We start from the raw sequence: 20,337 nt of genomic DNA, 5'->3' as shown, positions 1-20,337 counted from the left end.
AAAAATCTCAGGTAGCAACTCAACTTTAAGTAAGATGGGTTGATGTTGTTGAGGTTGTGGATTACACATGTGGCTTTACAATGATCCCAATTTTGATGGATAGTGCACAAATAAATTTAATTGTGTCAAAGGATTAAAAGGTGGATTTGGCTTAAAGCATGAAAGAATTATTTTTGTTTATTCGGTGGAATTGAATTAGAGAAAGAAGAAATAACTTTTTGCATCCCAGAAGGATGGTTTTAATTTTAACGCATCCCAGAAGGATGGTTATAATTTTTAGATCATTGTTTGTAACAAAAGCAAAACATCCCTGAAGGATAGCGAAATAACATTGTATAGTTCATGAAGAACTCATAATGCTTTATTTATCTATTTTATTTTATTGTATATGTAAGATGTATTTTGTCACTAAATTGATTTTTTTTTAATAAAAAAAAAACAGATAATTTTAAGACTAATGTGACAATCTAATTTACTATTGTGTTATTTCTAAATATTAGAATTTACAAAAGTATTATTTTAAATATTAATATTTAATATTTCCTTTATGATAATTATCTCATTATAATATTTTTATTTCTTTTATTTTTTATGATAGAACTACTAAGTTTGTCAAATCTTACAAAATTGGATTTTGGGGCTCTTGATATTTCGGGAAAGAACTATTTGACATGGGCCCTAGACGCCCAAATTCATTTAAGCGCAGAAGGTCACGGTGACACTATTAAAGAAGGAAATAAATCATCTGATCAACAAAAGGCAAAATCCATGATATTCCTTCGTCGTCACCTTCACGAGGATCTTAAAAATGAGTATCTTACCGTAACTGACCCACATGTCTTGTGGAAAAATTTGAAAGATAGATATGATCATCAAAAAATAGTTATCCTACCAAAAGCTCGATATGAATGGATGCATTTACGTTTGCAGGATTTTAAAAGTGTAAGTGATTATAATTCTGCAATGTTTAGAATAACTTCTAAGTTATTATTATGTGGAGAAAAAGTAACTGATGAAGATATGCTAGAAAAAACATTTTCCACTTTTCATGCATCCAATGTGCTCCTGCAGCAGCAGTATCGAGAAAAGGGGTTTATTAAATATTCTGACCTAATATCTTGTCTTCTTGTGGCTGAGCAAAATAATGAACTATTGATGAAAAATCACGAGGCCCGTCCCACTGGTACAACTCCATTCCCAGAAGTGAATGTGGCAAGGCACGACCACTATAGGAAAAATCGTGGTCGCGGTCGTGCATACGCACGTGGACGTGGTCGTGGTCGTGGTCGTAATTATGCTCATGGTCTTGGTTTTGATCGTGGTCGCAATGGGAATCATAAAAACACATATTTCCACCCGAAGTGGAAAAATGTTGAAAAGAATGAAAAAGAGGGTCAGAGTAGCAAAACAAATGAAAATATTTGCTATCGTTGTGGAGGAAAAGGTCATTGGAGTCGCACTTGTCGTACTCCAAAACACCTTATTGATCTTTATCAAAAATCACTGAAAAATAAAAAGGAAAAGATCGAGACTCACTTTGCTAATGAAGATGATGATCCAGATTATGGTAATATGGATGTTACCCATTTAGATATTGGTGACTTCTTTACTGATCCAGATGGAAAAATTGATCACCTTATTGGAGATGGAAGCGTCAACAAATAAAATTTGTGGAAATTTTCTTTTTATGTTTTATGGATGTTTTGAATTTTATTTTCTAATAATAATAAAGTGTGTTTTCTACTTGTTTGTTTACATAATTTACTATTTAAATAATTTGTGTTTTTAATGTGCGCTTATAACTTATTGTTAAAAAAAAAATATTATTGTTCTTAGAATGAATATGGACGCTAGCTCCAGTAATGAAGATATGTGCCTTGCTGATAGTGCAACAACCCACACAATTCTCAAGCATAAAAGATATTTCTCTAATTTAGTGAATCAAAAAACTGATGTCAGTACTATTTCTGGCACCTCAAAAATAATTGAAGGCTCTGGAAGAGCCCATATGTTGTTACGTGGTGGAACAATATTGCACATTGATAATGCATTATATTCCCCCAAGTCCCATAGAAATTTATTAAGTTTCAAAGATATCCGCCTAAATGGATACCATATTGAAACAGGAGATGATGGATGGATTGAACATATGTGTATTACAAAACACAATTCAGACACAAAATGTGTAATGGAAAAGCTATCGGCTTTATCCTCTGGCCTGTACTACACTTATATTAGTACAACTGAAGCACATGCAACTGTAAACCAGAAGTTTACAAATAATGATAAATTTCTAATTTGGCATGACCGGTTGGGCCATCCCGGTTATATAATGATGCGAAAAATAATTGAAAATTCATGCGGTCATCAATTAATGAGTAGGGAAATTATTCAATCGAATAAGTTCTCATGCAGCTCTTGCTCACAGGGGAAGTTGATAATTCGGCCATCACCAACAAAAATTGGAAATGAATCTATCAGTTTTTTAGAGCGTATACATGGTGATATTTGTGGGCCAATACACCCATCATGTGGACCATTTAGATATTTTATGGTTTTAATTGATACATCAACTAGATGGTCACATGTTTGTTTGTTGTCAACTCGTAACCAAGCGTTTGCGAGATTGCTAACTCAACTGATTCGAATAAGAGCTCATTTCCCCGATTATCCTATCAAGAAAATTCGTCTTGATAATGCTGCAGAATTTTCATCTCAAGCATTTAATGAGTATTGTATGTCTATTGGGATTGACATTGAACACCCAGTAGCACATGTTCATACACAAAATGGACTTGCAGAATCATTTATTAAACGAATAAAATTAATTGCAAGACCACTTATTATGAGATGCAAGCTCCCAGTTTCTGCTTGGGGACATGCAATTTTGCATGCTGCAACATTAATTCGCATCAGGCCAACGAGTTACCACACCTCTTCCCCTTTACAATTAGTTTTTGGTAAAGAACCTAATATTTCCCATCTAAGAATTTTTGGATGTGCAGTGTATGTTCCAATTTCTCTACCACATCGCAATAAGATGGGTCCTCAAAGGAGGATGGGAATATATGTTGGATATGAATCTCCGTCTATTATAAAGTACCTTGAACCAACAACAGGAGATTTATTCACTGCTCGTTTTGCTGATTGTCATTTTGATGAATCAAATTTTCCAGCATTAGGGGGAGAGAATAAGAAGCTGGAAAAAGATATCAGTTGGAATGAATTATCATTATCTCATCTTGATCCTCGAACAAAACAATGTGAACTAGAAGTTCAAAAGATAATTCACCTGCAAAACTTAGCAAATCAATTGCCAAATGCGTTCACTGATCCAAAAGGTGTGACTAAATCATATATACCAGCTGCAAATGCTCCAATAAAAATTGATATCCCTGTTGGACAATCTAATGAGTCTCAACCACGCCTGAAGCGTGGTAGACCAATCGGTTCCAAAGATAAAAATCCTCGAACAAGAAAGGGAGCTAAGAATAAAGATGGCCCAAGTGAGGATATAGGAAATCTAAAAGAATCGTCAGACATAATAGACATTTCATCTCTAGAAGAGATTGATCAGGTACCTGAAACTCATGAAAATAAAGAGATCTCGATAAATTATGTCCAAAATGGAATACAATGGAACCGAAATGAAGTCGACATTGATGATGTTTTTGCATACAATATAGCGCTGAATGAGATAAATGGCAAAGAGGATGAGGAACCAACGTCTATCAAAATTTGTAGACAAAGTGAGGACTGCCCAAAATGGAAGGATGCAATTGAAGCAGAATTAAACTCACTCTACAAAAGACAAGTTTTTGGACCTGTAGTCCGAACACCTGAAGGTGTGAAGCTAGTTGGATACAGATGGGTTTTCGTACGAAAACGAAATGAAAAAGGTGAAATTGTGAGATACAAAGCTCGACTTGTCGCTCAAGGATTTTCCCAAAGACCTGGAATTGATTTTGATGAAACATATTCACCTGTAATGGATGCAAGCACTTTTCGATATCTAATAAGCCTAGTAGCACATGAAGGGCTTAATTTGCACATGATGGATGTTGTAACAGCTTATCTGTATGGTTCACTTGATAGTGAAATTTACATGAAACTCCCTGAAGGGTTCAATGTACCAGATGCACACAACTCCGAATCTCGAGAACGCTACTCCATAATATTGAAAAAGTCTCTTTATGGGCTGAAACAGTCTGGACGAATGTGGTATAATCGCCTCAGTGAATATTTGCTTAGAGAAGGATATACAAATAACTCCATTTGTCCTTGTATTTTTATAAAAAGATCAGGAAAGGAATTCGCAATAATAGCTGTCTATGTGGATGACATAAATATTATTGGAACTCCTGAAGAGCTCCCAAAAGCTATGAGTTGTTTAAAGAAAGAGTTTGAGTTAGTTTTAGTTGGTTTTATAATATATATATATATATATATATATATATATATATATATATATATATATTGATTATTCAATATTTTTTAAAAATAAACGTACTTTTATAAATTGAACGGGAAGTAATAACTTCATTTGTTTTTTTAAATATAAACATTTATAATATTATTAATAAGAGGAGGGATATTCTTACTCCATGAGTAAATTATCTAGACTTACTACTCATCATGACCATTGATTCTTCTCAATCTAATGGTTAAAATTAATGAGTATTATTTTTCTTTCTCCCTATTATTGAAAAGAACACATGGTCATGATGAGGAGTAAGTCTTAATAACGAGTAAGAATATCATTCCTCTATTAATAATATTAAAAATATTAACAAATACCCATCTGGTCTCATTTGTAAAAAAAGATTCTCTTTTTAGATACATTGAATAAATAATGTATCTGGACAACATACTATCTAAATACATTATTTATTCAATATATTTATAAAGAGAATATTTTTTATAAATGAAACCGGAGGTAGTAATAATTTAATAATATTTAACAAATTTATAATTATAATTTGTTAGTTTACAGCTAAGAAAAATGGAAGAAAAAAACTCACAAATTTTATGTATATATTTTTAATATTATTGACACAAGTTTCACTATAGTGTATTGGTCATATATTTTTAGTTTTTTTCAATTTTATAGTGATAAAAATATAATAATAAATATATTAAATAGAGGGAAGTTCATAAGGAATGATAATAATATAGTAAATAGAAAATACTAAATTAATATCATTGTAGTTTGAATTTTGCAAAGGAAAATAAGTAGTAAAATCTTTCCCAATACACTCGTAAGTATATCGAATACATTGGAAAAGTTCTATTTTTTATATAAAAAAAATGGTGTAGCGAAAACTTTGGCTAATAATAAGTTATGTGGTAGAAGTAAATAAGCTTGTAGTAACAAATAAGGTGATGTAAAATTCAGTTTTCAAAAACACAGTTGTCTTTTTGGCTCATAATATTATTCATAAGTGGAAAAAGATGAGTTAGTGGTACTGCATAGGTCCAGCTAGAGAGGGGAGAATACGGGAAAAAAATGAGGGAGAAAAAAATTAAGGAGGAAAAGTAATCAACTACAAGAAAAATCTTTGATTCTGATAATAACTCGGTGAATTTAAACTAAACATCAACAACCACCATCTTTAACTCTCGGTCTTTGGATTCCTATCAATAACATGTACATTATATCCAAATCCAACTACTCCAATAACATGTATATTGTATTCAACTACTCTAGTCACATTTTTTACGTCTCTTTCAATCAACAACCTAGCCAACTACTCCAATGAGCCTTTTGACTACAACTACTCCAATTACATGTCTTTTTATTTGATATGAAAAAGTAAAATATTCCGTGCAGAAAAAAATTGATAGAGTCAAAGATAATAAAAATATTTAAATACAAAGTCATATTGTTTTTCCATAAATAGATAAAGAAAAAAACAAAACAAAACAAATAAATGTGCCCAATAGGCCATTTGCGCTTCTAATCTTAAAAGTTGAATAATAACATGATATTAAGAACTCTAATCGTATTAAATTTAGATATTTTATTTCAGTTATGAATATTTACTTAGATTTATATTACATTATTAAATTTGATATAACTAAATAAAAATTAATAAAAAATTATATTACAAGTTTTCTTAATATTTGTTAAATTTTTATCTCAAGTTTTTTTAGTTATTTATTTATTTAATTAATTTTATTAAAAAATACAAATATTTTCTTATTAGGGAAATAAGACTGTTAATATTTGTAAAAATGGTTTGCCTGAAACAGTTGCACTTAAGGTTTGCCATAGTGCAACAATCAGAAGTTTTCAGAATACTGGGTTGGTTTCTTCGTGAAAGGTCTTCTGCTTGCTGAAGTGAAAATTTTTGAACTATGTGATTGCAACTCTAATGAGCAAGTGATCAAAGCTAAGAAATGTGAAGTCAAGCTTCTCCAAGACTATGTTTTGATGAAAATAACTACCATGTGTATGTATCAAGAAGGGATGAGAAAAAGAATCATGACAAAAGAGCTATGGATTAAGACTTATATCATAAACAACTTTATCAAGATGAACTTTGAACATTGACCTTCATATTAAAGGTACAAGTTGCAATTCCAGTTATGATATACCTTAAATGCTAAAAAATACTCAATCATATTCATACATATGTATAACTCCTTTTGAAATACCATAGTCGTGCATTCAACCTATTTCCATATGTATTTTTCATTTTCAAAACAGTGGTAACCGGTTACACATTTCTGGTAAACGGTTACATGAACCCATAAAGTTGTTATTTGGCATTTTTGAACAGCTGTAATCGGTTACACCTCTTTGGTAATAGGTTACACACACAAAAATTTGAATTTTCAAGTAGCGCTTCAAGTGTAACCGGTTAGGATAATGTGTTAGCCGGTTATCACTGAAGCAATTATGCTTTTTATGAAAAATTTGATTCAAACGTATTTTATTTTCATACCATCAAACATTGCATTGATTGATCATATTATACTCTTTCAAAATGGTTTAACACTCTTAGAAATACCATATGTTTCAAATTTCAAAAACTCACCTCTTTCAATACAATTCAAATTCATTATTTCTCTCATTTTTAAAACAAGTGCATTGTGTCTTAATCTTTGTTTGAAACTTTCTGCACTCACTGTCATTGCATTTTTGAAAGTTTCAGCATCATAAAATCTGAGCACTTGTATACCATGATGTGTATTGTACACTTAAAAAGGGAAGATCAATTTTTGTAATTGATATACATCCATCCATCATCTTCAAACTTCTTACTATATTTCCAAAATTGCTATTGTATACCTTGATGTCTAGGATTATTTGAAGCAATAGAGTTGAAAAGGAGATGATTGTTCTCATTTCAACTTGGTTGAATCATAATGTGTTTTGCCTTAGTGATTGGTTATAAGCTTGTGTCTAAAAGTCTAGGATTAGGCCTGTACAAAGTTATAACAATTATTGAAATCGCATACATGTTGTAAGGGACTATACATTCTCTCGGACTTTAAGATGAACAAGTATAATCCCACTGTGTTCTTTATTTTTCTGCATTTACCTCTTTCATCATTTAACCTTAAACTAGAAAAATAACCACACTTTTGTCAAAAAAATCAGAAAATTTTAAAGTACCTAATTAAACCCCCATCCCCTCTTAGGTGCATTCCATACTTACAGGCAAGACATACTTAGACCTATAATCATATTAATAACGACAACTCATGGAGATGCAACATGACTTTGATGAAAACTCATAAAGATGTAACTTGACTTTGATGACAAATTAACCACACACAATGACAAGCAAATGCTAAAATTGTTTCAAGTGGTCTAATATGCACAAGATATTTTAGTCAAGCTCTTCCTCTGAATAAAGTCGGAGAGTTATGGTTTAATGATCATCGTGATATCATCTAATTGATAGAGTCCGACTTGAAGATATCTAAAGCCTCATCTCCAAAAAGATTCAAGTGAAGTGGTTATGTGAATGGTGTATTTAGAAAAAGACTTGAAGTTTCAGAGTATGAAAGAGAGGAAATGTGAAAGGTCTCCTGATCATGTTTGAGTGATCAGTGTTTTGTAAAAATGCAAGCGCATTTTTATAAAGTAGTATGGCTAAATCACACACTCACTAACACTTTTATAAAGCCTATATTTCTCAATGAAACTATCAAAATGATTAGGACGTGTTTTTGAATTGTCTAATTGATTGGACCATATACATAATCGATTATCAAAATGATTAGGACGTTTAAATTAAAAAAGATCAAAGAGGAGTGATTTCAGATATGCATAACTGAAATCTTTAAAATTAGGATATGGGTGCCTTCGGAGATGCATCTTCGAAGGATATTTTGGGGTTTCAAGGGTGTTTTTCACCCTACATGGGTGTACAAAGAAATTGTCAATAATTTTGTATAGAAATTGAGCTTAATAATTTAGGCGAGATTGGCGTTTAGCATAAATTGCAAAAAAAAAAGTCACAATTGCCCAAGAATTTAAAAATGCATATTTGGATAAACCCTTTTCATACACCCGTCAACATAAATTACTAAGACACCCTTATTTTGTTAAAATTTAATCTGGATATGTATCTCTGTATCAACATTAGGGTGACCTAGATATGCCTCTCTATAAAAACCTTTAATTCAATATTTAGTGAGTTTTTATGAGATGCATCTCTAGAATATGCTCTGTTATTTCAAATCAGAATTAACTAGAAACAATGACGGAATGTTGGAAAAACAACATATTTAACATCAAAATACTTAACATTACATAGATAATCATTAACATATTATATTTCATTTCAAATGGACAATTCAGAACATAGCAACATCCTTAGAATATATTTGGTTGATCTTGTAATTGTTGCATCCACTTCATTCGTACCCCTTTGATGAGTAACTATAAAATGTAATCCATATAACATTTAAATCCTCATATATATCCAGTTCAATCTAGGTGAACAGTATCTTTCCTTCGTTATTAATCGAGGGTGAATGATAATTGAGCTTGAAAACTCTTCGATTTTCTAGATATCGCAGGAAACTATTCAATTTAGATTTGACATCGACGAGAGGTATGTCCTCGGAGACCCTAAATTGAAGTGGGAGATTTGCGCAACTGAAATGCATAAATACAATATGGGGATATGTATCCATTATGGATTGTTGGGCTTTTGTACAGAACCCGCTTATCTGGAAAAAAAAACAAAGAGAGTGGGGTGAGATTACTAAATCTTAGTGAGTTTTAGACTACACCATTAAGTCCACTCGAATCTACAAGGATACACTATATTAAACACTCTATAATTTCTCTCTAATTTATTATCATCTCGTACCTTTCGTAGTATACACAGTGCTCACTGGTACAAACAGTCTCACCGACTAAGATCCTTAGTAACAAGAATCTTACTACCCTCAAAGAATGGACTTTCGGGTTTACCAGCCTTACCCTCTGATAGGGCCTTACAAATTTACTGACCTTCCTACCATTGGTTATAAATCTCCTCTAGAAACAGGGAAATTATGGACTTTACTGTTGAGTCATCACTATGACACAACTAGTCCAATACCCGGGAGATTGAATCTTATATTTGAGATTTAGCCCTCAGAGAAGTGACTGGGGATCTGTCCACAAGAAATAAATCCTGAATATAGGAATGGTGTTACATTATTGAGATGTACTTCCCAATTAATCACCTGACAATATGAAGCGGGGTCTCATTTTTGGGATCACATCCTCAAAGAAATAGCTTCATATATGATCAATTCATCAATTTCGTCCGCCGCCTCCCATGAATGGGTAAGCATTTTAGCGGTATGTTACTTTCAGACCATCGTCCTTGGTGAATAGCTAAATATTTCCTTTGGTCCATTCTCAGGTTTAACTCTCTCCTATACCCATTATACATATGGTTTATACGACTTTGGAAGTTGCCAATTAGGGAAGGAATGGCATCATACTTCCGTTAGTTAGTTGTTACCACGTTAACCATTCCAAAGCTTATGTTCCACCAAGTGGTTCCTTTACATCATATTAATTCCATTACTATACAATTTTGATATTATCCTAAGTTTCCTCACAAAGCATTGTCTTTTAAATTATTAATCACATACACATAACGTAGAGTTAACTTAACCTAATTGTGTTGAATTCATAATCACATACTTAATAAAGTATTTCCTTTTATGTTATTCACATGAACATACAAATTATTGTTCTCATCAACAACTTAAGTGTATTGGATGGTTATCAGAAGGAATATGATTTCGAAATGACTTCTCAATGAACATAACCAGTGTCAGCTTCCAGGTTCGGGTTTCTAGCCATTTTGACGAAAATTACATCTCTCACCTGTATCTAGAGATGGCAACGGGGCGGGGACGATTATTACCTCCCCCAAACCCGAAGCCGAATCCTCGTTTCCTGCCCCAAACCCAAACGAGAATGGATAATTAAAACCCAAACCCGACCCAAACGGGCTTGGGTATCCTCGCCCCGCCACCATCCATTTAGTGAAATCAATTTTTTTTAATAAGAATACTTATTTTTTCCAAAATCAAATTACATTATAAGTAATAAAATAAAACAATTTCAAAAAATTTCATACATACAATTAAAATATTTTAAATAATAATAAAAATTAAAATATCAAAAACATTGGCCACATATTTAATATTCTAAACTATCAAAAACAAATAATAATATACATAATGAAATAAACGGGGCGGGTTCAGGGTGGGTACTAGTGTCCCCATTATCCGTCTCATCCCCATATTTAGTAATCAGGGAAAATCCAAACTCGATCAAAGTGGATTTTCCCCGTCAATTTTAGAGCGGGTTCGGGTGGGTACCCGCGGATACGAGTTTTGTTGCCATGCCTACCTGTATCAAACCAGTCCCAACAACATTCCAATAATGAAATATGAACTATAAACATGGCTTCCTCATATATTGATACCAACAACATCCATTCACTTCACAATTTCATTTTTATGCATACATATGATCCACACATCTAAGTATTGATCTAAACACATAACAAATTCTCATTTTTGTTCAATCAAACAAGGCACTATAGCAAGAACAAGGTAACAATTGACATGGTATCAATTCAAACATAACATAAATCAAATACTCATCATAAAGATAACATAAGAATGAGAATCAATCAACCATTCAAGAATATCATTCAAAAACCCATTTTCTCCCATATCAAGACCTAATTGGTTCTAATTCCTAATTCAATCCCAAGGCTAAAACTCATCTTTATAAAGAATAAACTATGAACTAATGATGAAGATGGAGCAAGGATGATGATGATTCACTTGGATAATGAAGATTTCTTCAAGATTTTCCACATGCAAACTTAATGATGGTGGACTTGGACTTTTTCTCCCTTTCTATCTTCCTCCATATTTCCCCTTCTCTCTCTATCCCACTCTTTCCTTTTTCAATTTTGATTTTTGAGAGGTGAATGAATGTAGAAGTGAAGAATGAGATAATGTTGCATGATTTAGGTTTATATAGAGCATAATTTAATTACCAAAACAACCCCATCACTCAATAAAACTCATACTCCATGCCACTTCTAGATTAATTCTTGGGTTAAGACTTAATCCTTATTTACTAATCATGCCATCTTCATTTGACCAAGTCATAAACTTTATAATTATACCACTTCCATATAATCAAGATCATTAACATATTAAGGAAGGCCTTTCTCAATTGAATAATTCGTTAACTTACCAACTTACTAATAATTCTCACAAATGCATTATTAAGAGCACAGTTATTTGATGTTTACAAAGTTGGGGCATTACACACAGATAGTGCATTTATCATTTTTCAATAAAATAATAACCTAGTAATTGATCCAAAAATAAAATTAAAATTTTAATAATTTCGTAAATTCATTTTTCAATATGTTTATTCATCACCATCGTTATCTGGGTCAAAATTTATTTCTATTGCAATATTTTTTGTGAGAATGTCACATGGGCAACTGGTAGAGTTTGCTTTAAAAATGTTGATGATTAGAAAATGATATGGTATTTGAGGATTAAGTTTAGATATGTTACATGAGATAATGAGAATGATTGGCCATGGTTAATTTGCTTAAGAGATTGTATAGGTTGTTATCCTTCTAGTATGATAATCATATAAGGATGTAATATCTTAAAGGCTAAATATCCATTTAGTCCCTTAACTATACCCTTGGGTTCAGATTTGTCCCTTAATTAATTTCGTGTCACTTTGATCCTTTAACTTTAAAAATGTTTTATTTTAGTCCTTTTTGTCTAATTAGCGACGCAAAAACTTTTAAATCGGCGCTAAACCCGTCGCTAATTAGACAAAAAGGACTAAAATAAAATGTTTTGTAAGTTAAGGGACCAAGGTGACACAAAAAACATTAAGGGACCCACATGAATCCAACGGTATAGTTAAGGGACCAAAATGAGTATTTTTCCTATCTTAAAATACTATCTCATGAATCCTTATAGAGTTTTACAACCGTGTAGAGTTAGGGTGTCTTAATCTTTTGATCATGCATCTTATCAATATAAGAGGAAGTGATCTTAGGTGGAGCAGAGACATCAGGATCTCTGGTAATATCATGCTCGTACTTGTACTCATGCGGGACCTTTTTCAGAAAGTATTAGACGTCACACAATATACATACAATCCAATTAGAATAAAAGAATATGTCATATAACGGGAGTGTGTCTCACTGAATGGCGTAGTTATGGAACAACCTGTCCCGTGCTATTAAATTGTACGCGCGCTCTCGATATTTATCTATAGTAATACATCCTTTTGTCAGGATGAAGATATTGGCATGAGGCTTAATCTCCTACTCATGGTTGTACTCTAGTCCACCAAGCCAATAATAGTTATGTTAAGGCATGTTGTAGAGAAGTCAACTATTCCATTGTCTTCAATGACATTAGTCCGTGTATGTAAAAACGAGAGTTAACTTGTAAAAACGTACGAGTTTGTGTCCCAGTAACATGATGTCATGCTGCGACTCTGTTGAAATTGTAAGGATACAACTCGGTGGAATCGTACGATTCGGTTGAGCATAAATGTTAGGTCATCTAATATGCAGCCGCCCCATTTTTTTGGGTTTAAAAAAAAATCTAATTTTTAAAGTGGATATGGTTCCAGGTTGGGTCGCATTAAAAAATGTAATTTTAAAATTTTAGAATTAGAATTTGGAAAGGTGATTGCCGTAACACTGCTTTCTATTTTCAAGAAGCAAAATTGCAATTCTCTTCATATATTAAAAAGTAATCGTTTTTCTTATTAATGTATCATTATTTTTATTACTGTGCATTGTCCAACCATTAAATGTTTTACTTTTTTATTCTACTTAATTTGTAGATTGTTGGATGAAATAGAAGTTTGGGGCTGAATACTTAATTCATTTTCTTCTGCCTCGATACTTGACTCTCTCAAACCTAGAAAGAGAAATTTTTTATGATTCTTCTTATAAAAATAATTATTATTCTCTATTAATGATTCTTCTTTGATTTGTTAGTATTGTTTTGGTTATGAATTTATGAATATGATGGTGAACTTATGAATTTTTTGTTATAATTTGGAACTTATTTTCTTTATATATGACTATTTTTGACATGTGTATAAAATTATGGTTGCCGTTTCTGTGTAAACTCTAGAGTTTTTATACATTGACATTAATGAACCTTTCCTTCACTAGAGTATGTAGAGTGATGATCTTCTTTACGTATTTTACATATTTAAGCGGCTCATTCCGAAATTGAAAAAAATAAAATATAGATGTAATAATAAACAAGCATGGAAAATAAATTTTAGTGTACATATCATACCTCTCTCTTCTTCATATGTATAGCCACGTGCTCACCGTAAAACCACAATACAAATGTGTTAGACGAGCCTTTTAGATATACTTCAACCTCCTGCACCTAAGACACCCTCACCTCAATCACCTTCACTTCAACTTACTGCACCCCTGGCTCCTAAGGGACAAGGTTGTGACTCAGTTGGTCCAATTCCATATCAGCATGTGACTTACACACACAATTGTGCTTAAGAGAGATAATAATTGAGTTATGTTTCTCCTAAAACGGATCTTTAACTTATTATTCTTATCCATTACTAACAAAAATTAATTAGCTAACTACCCTATTTGACAAAAAAATTAGAACTTAAATCACCATGTAGTTTGTCATGGTTCAAATTATAGTATTTGAGTGCATGCATAAAGATATGTTCAAATACTATAATTTGAAATCATATCATGATGTGTTATGAGATTGTATAATATGAGGGGTACAATTAACCCATAAAAAAAACACAAAATTAAGAAGAGGTTAAAGGTAACAAAGTATAAAATAATTTTACACTATCATTCAATTGAGATTCATCAATCAGCCATGTCACATAACTTTTTTAAAAAACTTGGGACTTAACATAGTCATAACTGATTGACAGTGTAAAATTATTCTACACCATCATTGTATATCCTTTTTTCTCAATTAAAAAATAATCAAGACACATCTGTATTAATCTATTAAAAAAATATGAGGATTCAAGAAAATTTTGGTTAAAAAAATAGGAAACTAAGGATTTCAATTTGAAGTTTAGGGCTGAAACCAAGGTTGTTAAAATCACGATTTAAAACCTATCTCTATAGATTTCACGTTTTTAGGCCATCATTTCGTGTTAAACCACTGGTAAAGACCTTTTCATACAACATTATTCTGAGACGGTTTTATATAAATTAAATCACTCTAAAATTAGTGAAATCATGTAAAATCATTAGATTTTACTATTTGGCTCGATTTTACCTTTTTATTGTCAAAATTTGAAAAAGCACATTTTGTTATGATAATAAAAAATTCAATTTCAATCAATACTTTGATATGTGAGGCAAAGAACACTCACTAGCAACCAAAATAAATTTTCTTCAGCAATAATAACCAATAAGGATAAATTATAACAGAATAAGACGGAGAAAATGAAATATTTCTTTACCCAGTTCGATCAAATGATCTACTATAGGAGAGAGAGCAACTCTCCAATTTACTATAGTCAGAAAAGTTGTTACAATAGATTACAAACGAGTTACAAGAAAATAGCATTCGCCTTCAAAGTTCCCAATAACATCCCTGAAGGCACCCAATAACAAATCCTTTTTTTTTACCTAAGTGTCGCACCCCAATTTTTGACCTAGTCTTTTTCATATAATTATATTGCATTCCATCTGCATGCAAATTATGGCATCGTTGCATATCTTAGGAAAATTAGACTGTTGTAGCATTCATTCGCATTTTTTGCATACTTAAATTTTTTAGGATAATAAAAAAAAATGGTTTAGGTTCAATTTAGATTTTTTAGTTTAAATTTGTTTTAGATTTAGTTATGTTTTTATATCGTTTTAGTTTCTAGTTTTTATTTTAATATCATTTTTTAGTCTGGATTTATTTTAGCTTTAATATCTCATTAGTTTAGAATAATTTAAGTTTTAATGTATTTTATTTTTAAATTTAGCTTTAATTTAGATTAATCTTTTAGTTTTAATATTATTTTTATTTTAAATTTATTTAGAATAAGTTTTTATTTCATTATTTATTTTTTATTAGTATTATTATTATCATTTAATATTATTAATATTTATTTATTCTTTTTATCAAATATATACACAAAATATAACAAAAAGAGAGTTTTTTGTTTAAGAATTGGGCCCAATTACTCTTTTTTCCTTCAGCCCATTTAACAATATTTCAGCTCATTTTACAAAGAAAATAGTACAAAAAATAAAATCCTTGTCCTCTTTCCCACGCTGCAATTTCTCTGCTACCAATACAAACAAAATTCTGCAACTTTGCCCACAAGTCCACTTCATGCTGCTACCTGCAACACACAATGTGCCAAAGTTTTCACCAAAATAACCATACAAGGACCTGCTGCACATCTGTCCAAAAAATGCCAAAATGTTCACCAAATTGGCAAGACAAAATTATGCATTAGAAAGCACAAACGGCAGTTAATTGTAATTGTTCAAAATCCTATCCCAATTTCCCCCCAATTTTTATCCAAAACCTAATCAGATACTCTATAAAAGAACACATTCACAGCACAAGAAAGAGGGAGGACCGGAAAAAAACAGAGTGGCCACAAAAACTCAGAACCTAACTTCCACCCTCAAAACCTCTACACAAAAATTTCCTCTGTTCAAACCTTCAAATACATACTCATCAACAAACGCTCCCCAGAAACCTCATTCAATCCTTCAACCAAAACTCTCAAATCTCTTCACTCATAAACCTTCAATACACTCACCATACCTTCACCCCTCAAGTCCCTTAACAATACACTGGCTTAGTATCCCTTGCGACCTCACCTTCAATACTCATAAACCACACAACATCCAGCAACATAGTTCACTAAACCACACAATCTAACCTCACCGCACCAAAACACACAAACCGCAACAAACTCACAATAACCTTCACTATTCAGCAACTTCAACCCTTGCCTTCACAACCATCGCGACATTACTCCACCCTCAGCCTCTCATACAAACTCCATCAACAACACAGAGCCAACACAATAATAAACGCCAGAAATCAGAAGCAGAAGAAGAAAGTCGCAGAGCATCATACCTGGGTTCGAGTTTCGTTTTCTATACGTCTTGTATATAGTTTATTCTCATCTGATAATTTCTGTAACTTGTATCTACTTCTCATAATGAAATTAAGGGTTATTGGGATTGATTGGGGCTGAGGGTATTTTGTTTATCCATTGTTGCTTGATCGTGATTTGGCCCTGAGCTCAAAAGCTCCTTCAATGGCAACCGAGAGAGATGAGTTGAGTGATTATTGTTGTTCCGTTCATACGCGCGAGCAGAGAATGGGAGAGATATCGAGAAAGGCTGAGAGTTCTTCTTTTTGTTGTTGTTTCGTTTCGCAGAGAGGTGAGATGCGAGCGAGAAAGAGATCGAGAGAGAGGGAGCCGCTGTTTCTTCTTTTTTGTTTAGGGTTCTTTCAACCCATTAACATCTTAAGAGAAGGCGGATCCGGGTCACACTGACCCGACCCGGTCCAGCCCATTTTTATTTTTTATTTCTTTTAATGTTTTTTTGTGCTAATATCAATGGGCCTCAACCCCATTTGTTTTTTTGACCCCATGGCCCAATGTGCCTCTTTTTTTTACCAATTTTATTCTTTATTTTTTTTATATACCAAATTCTTTTTTTGTAAATGATAAGTCATTCTTTTCTTTGATTAAGTTAGATTTATTTTTCTATAAAATCCTTAAAAATGTTTATATTATTTATTTGATTTATCTAAAGAACAAAGAGTATCTCATTTAGATGTATGTTTAGAATTTCTTTTCAAATATTTTAAAAAATGATACAAAAATAGCTTTTTCTTAATCGAGTCGAGTTTTGAGATTTAATGGATGAATCAAGGAGGGTTCGTACGTACTTGTACGATTTGTCCTAAAAGTATTTGAATGATGGCCGTTAAGCTTTTATTCGATTACTTTGATTCCATTAAAGGCTCCATAAAATTCGATGCAATTCACCTTTCTTTTTCACAAAATGCTTTCTTTTAAACAATCAAATTATTTTAGTCTATAATGGAAAGAAGAGTTTGTACGTACTTGTACAATTTGTTCTTTAAACATTTAGGCGATGGCCGTTAAGCCATTGTTCGAATGTTTAAACTCCATTAAAGACTTCTCAAACTCGATTTAGTTCACCTTTCTAATAAAAATGCTTTCTTTTAATCAAGTCATTTTATCTATAATGGAAAGAAGAGTTTGTACGTACTTGTACAATTTGTTCTTTAAACATTTAGGCGATGGCCGTTAAGCCTTTGTTTGGATGTTTAAACTCCATTAAAGACTTTATAAAAATCAATTTAACAAACACTCTTTCAAATATCTTAAGCGATGGCCGTTAAGCTTTTGTTTAAATACTTGGATCCGATTAAATGTCTTTTAACTCATCAAATCATCTTCATCCCCTACGAGGAGGTTGTACGTACTTGTACAATTTTCTCTTTCAAACATTTGAGCGATGGCCGTTAAGCTTTTGTTTAAATGTTTGACTTCTTCTAACAAACAAACTTTCAATTCATTCACACCCTTTTACATTCTAAAACACTTTTTTTTCATAAAACGAGACACTTATTCAATTTCAATACGAACATACTTCCACATGTGAAGATCTAACATCTTCCACTCGAATGCGATGATGGCCAAAATCATGTCTTATCTTGATTTAGTTATCCATTCTTGTAGTGATATCATATCCATGTGCGCGTAGTATTTCCATTTGAAAGCGATCGAGTACCTCTCGCTAAAATCAATCAACAAAACATTTCGTAGTTTTAGCCCGAACTACGATTGCTCTGACTTTCCCATTGCACGAGGGAATACGTAGGCACAAGATACAAATGTCTTGGCGAGCACAATAATAAAAAACCTTTTTTTGTTCCTTTCTTCTTTCCAACCTAATAAAAAAAATGCAAATAGATAATAAGCTAACAATCGATCACAAGAATAACTAAATGGGTCCCATCGAGTACGATGGAGGTGAGGGGTGCTAATACCTTCCCCTTGCTTAACCGACTCCCGAACCTAAATTTGGTTGCGATGACCATCTTATCCATTTCTTTTTATTATGTGGGTTTTATCGATATTTTCCCTTTCCTTTTTGGAATAAATAAAGTTCGGTGGCGACTCTGTTGTACTTCGAATGCGTGAAAACGCGTCGAGTCACATTTTTACCGCTACACTAAGCGTTTCCCAACCTCTCCAACTCTCAATATATGAATCACTCAAACCCAAAGTTTTAGAAGTATTTCTCAATTTCCTTAGGTAACTCCAAAGGTTTCTCAAAAACTTTTTTTTTTTTTTAAGTTTCCCCTTGAGAAGACCCTAAACCATTTGCTCTACCTTTTTGTTAAAGGAGTTATACCATTTTGAATCGGGCCCGACAATGCCTGGAAACCGTTTCGGCAAATAAATCTCGACGCTCTCGAATTTTTCTGGGATTATTGGTGCAGAATTAGCTCTTAGACCGAACATACAAAATGTCGGGGACATTGAGACAAAATTACTAGTAAAATTTCAGCTCAATCGGATAGACGATTCAGGAATTATGAATTTTTGATCGTCCAAGAATAACGGTTCAGCACCACCAGCTGCAAGTAAATCACAACTTCGAAGGTTTTCCTTAAAGATTTGGCCTCCGCGCCCTTACGACCTTCCAGTTGAGAGTTATAAATTTTGAAAAGATGCCACAAAGTAGACTTTTCCTTTGAACTATTCCGGAAACAGCGGAAACTCTTGACGCAAAACACACTGGAGTGCTAGACTTTTGTCTTGATATGGATTTGATTGGTCTCTGATGAGAGCTTGGAGAAATCGAACCTTGATCCTACGATCACAGATCCAATGATATAAATGATATGCATATGACATGATGCAAAGTATAAGTCAGTTAAAAGAAATAGGAGAGCAAATTTTAGGGTGCAACAATCATTTATTTCAAATGTAAATAACATTAACAACATCAAATGTAGTCATTTATCCTTGTAACTAACATATAAAAGTCATATTCTAATCAAAATTTTCAAAAAAACCATCTAACTACTTAAAATAGTCCCCCTTCAAGCATTTTTTGAAGTAAATTCTTCAATCAAGTCCTCATAGTGTATATTCTCCAAAAAAACATTCTCAATTGCTATCAATGCTAACCCGTTAAGCCTTTCTTGTAACATGGTAGGCTGCAAGCAAGCCTTCAATAAATTCGTTTCTGAAAAACTTATTTTTGCCGAGGCAACTGTCATAGGAATAATCAATAAAAATCCATATGCAACAAGTGTATTAGGAAAAAAAATCCATGCCTTTCAAAAATCTCAATATATCAATAGGTCCAATATTTTCTACAAGCAACATATCTATTAGGAACCTTAACTTCGCACATAATTCCCCCCCATCAATATCACATTGCTCATTATGTTTCAATGTCTCTTTAAAATAACTACAACAAGACTCTAAAGTTGCATTGTCCAATGATTGTAAAATTTGAGAAGTAAATAAGAAATCAATAACACTTTCATATTGTTGGTATTGCTAAAATCTCTTATTAAGAGATACGATAGCATGACCAATAAGGTAAAGAAAATAATTACCTCTAAAAGATTCTTCTTCAGATAGCTCAATTGGTGGGGCATTAAAATTCTCATTAAACTGATTTTTTTCCGAATTATATGTCGGAACAAGATTTGTTCTGACCCTTAAAAAGTGTTTATGATAACAAAGTATTTAAAGAACAATAGGGT

At 32.3% G+C, this 20,337-nt stretch overlaps 1 protein-coding gene across 1 annotated transcript; it reads left to right on the top strand.

The window, feature by feature from the left end:
• Positions 1 to 591: 591 nt before the first annotated feature.
• LOC131614648 (uncharacterized) lies at positions 592 to 1,665 on the top strand. Its single transcript, XM_058886208.1, has one exon. The coding sequence runs from the start codon at positions 592 to 594 to the stop codon at positions 1,663 to 1,665; it is 1,074 nt and encodes a 357-aa protein (XP_058742191.1).
• The last annotated feature ends 18,672 nt before the right edge of the window (positions 1,666 to 20,337 follow it).

Source organism: Vicia villosa, linkage group LG6, assembly GCF_029867415.1.
Source record: "Vicia villosa cultivar HV-30 ecotype Madison, WI linkage group LG6, Vvil1.0, whole genome shotgun sequence".
Taxonomy (NCBI): domain Eukaryota; kingdom Viridiplantae; phylum Streptophyta; class Magnoliopsida; order Fabales; family Fabaceae; genus Vicia; species Vicia villosa.
The sequence above is the reverse complement of the archived record's forward strand: the minus strand, read 5'-3'. Positions and strand labels throughout refer to the sequence as shown.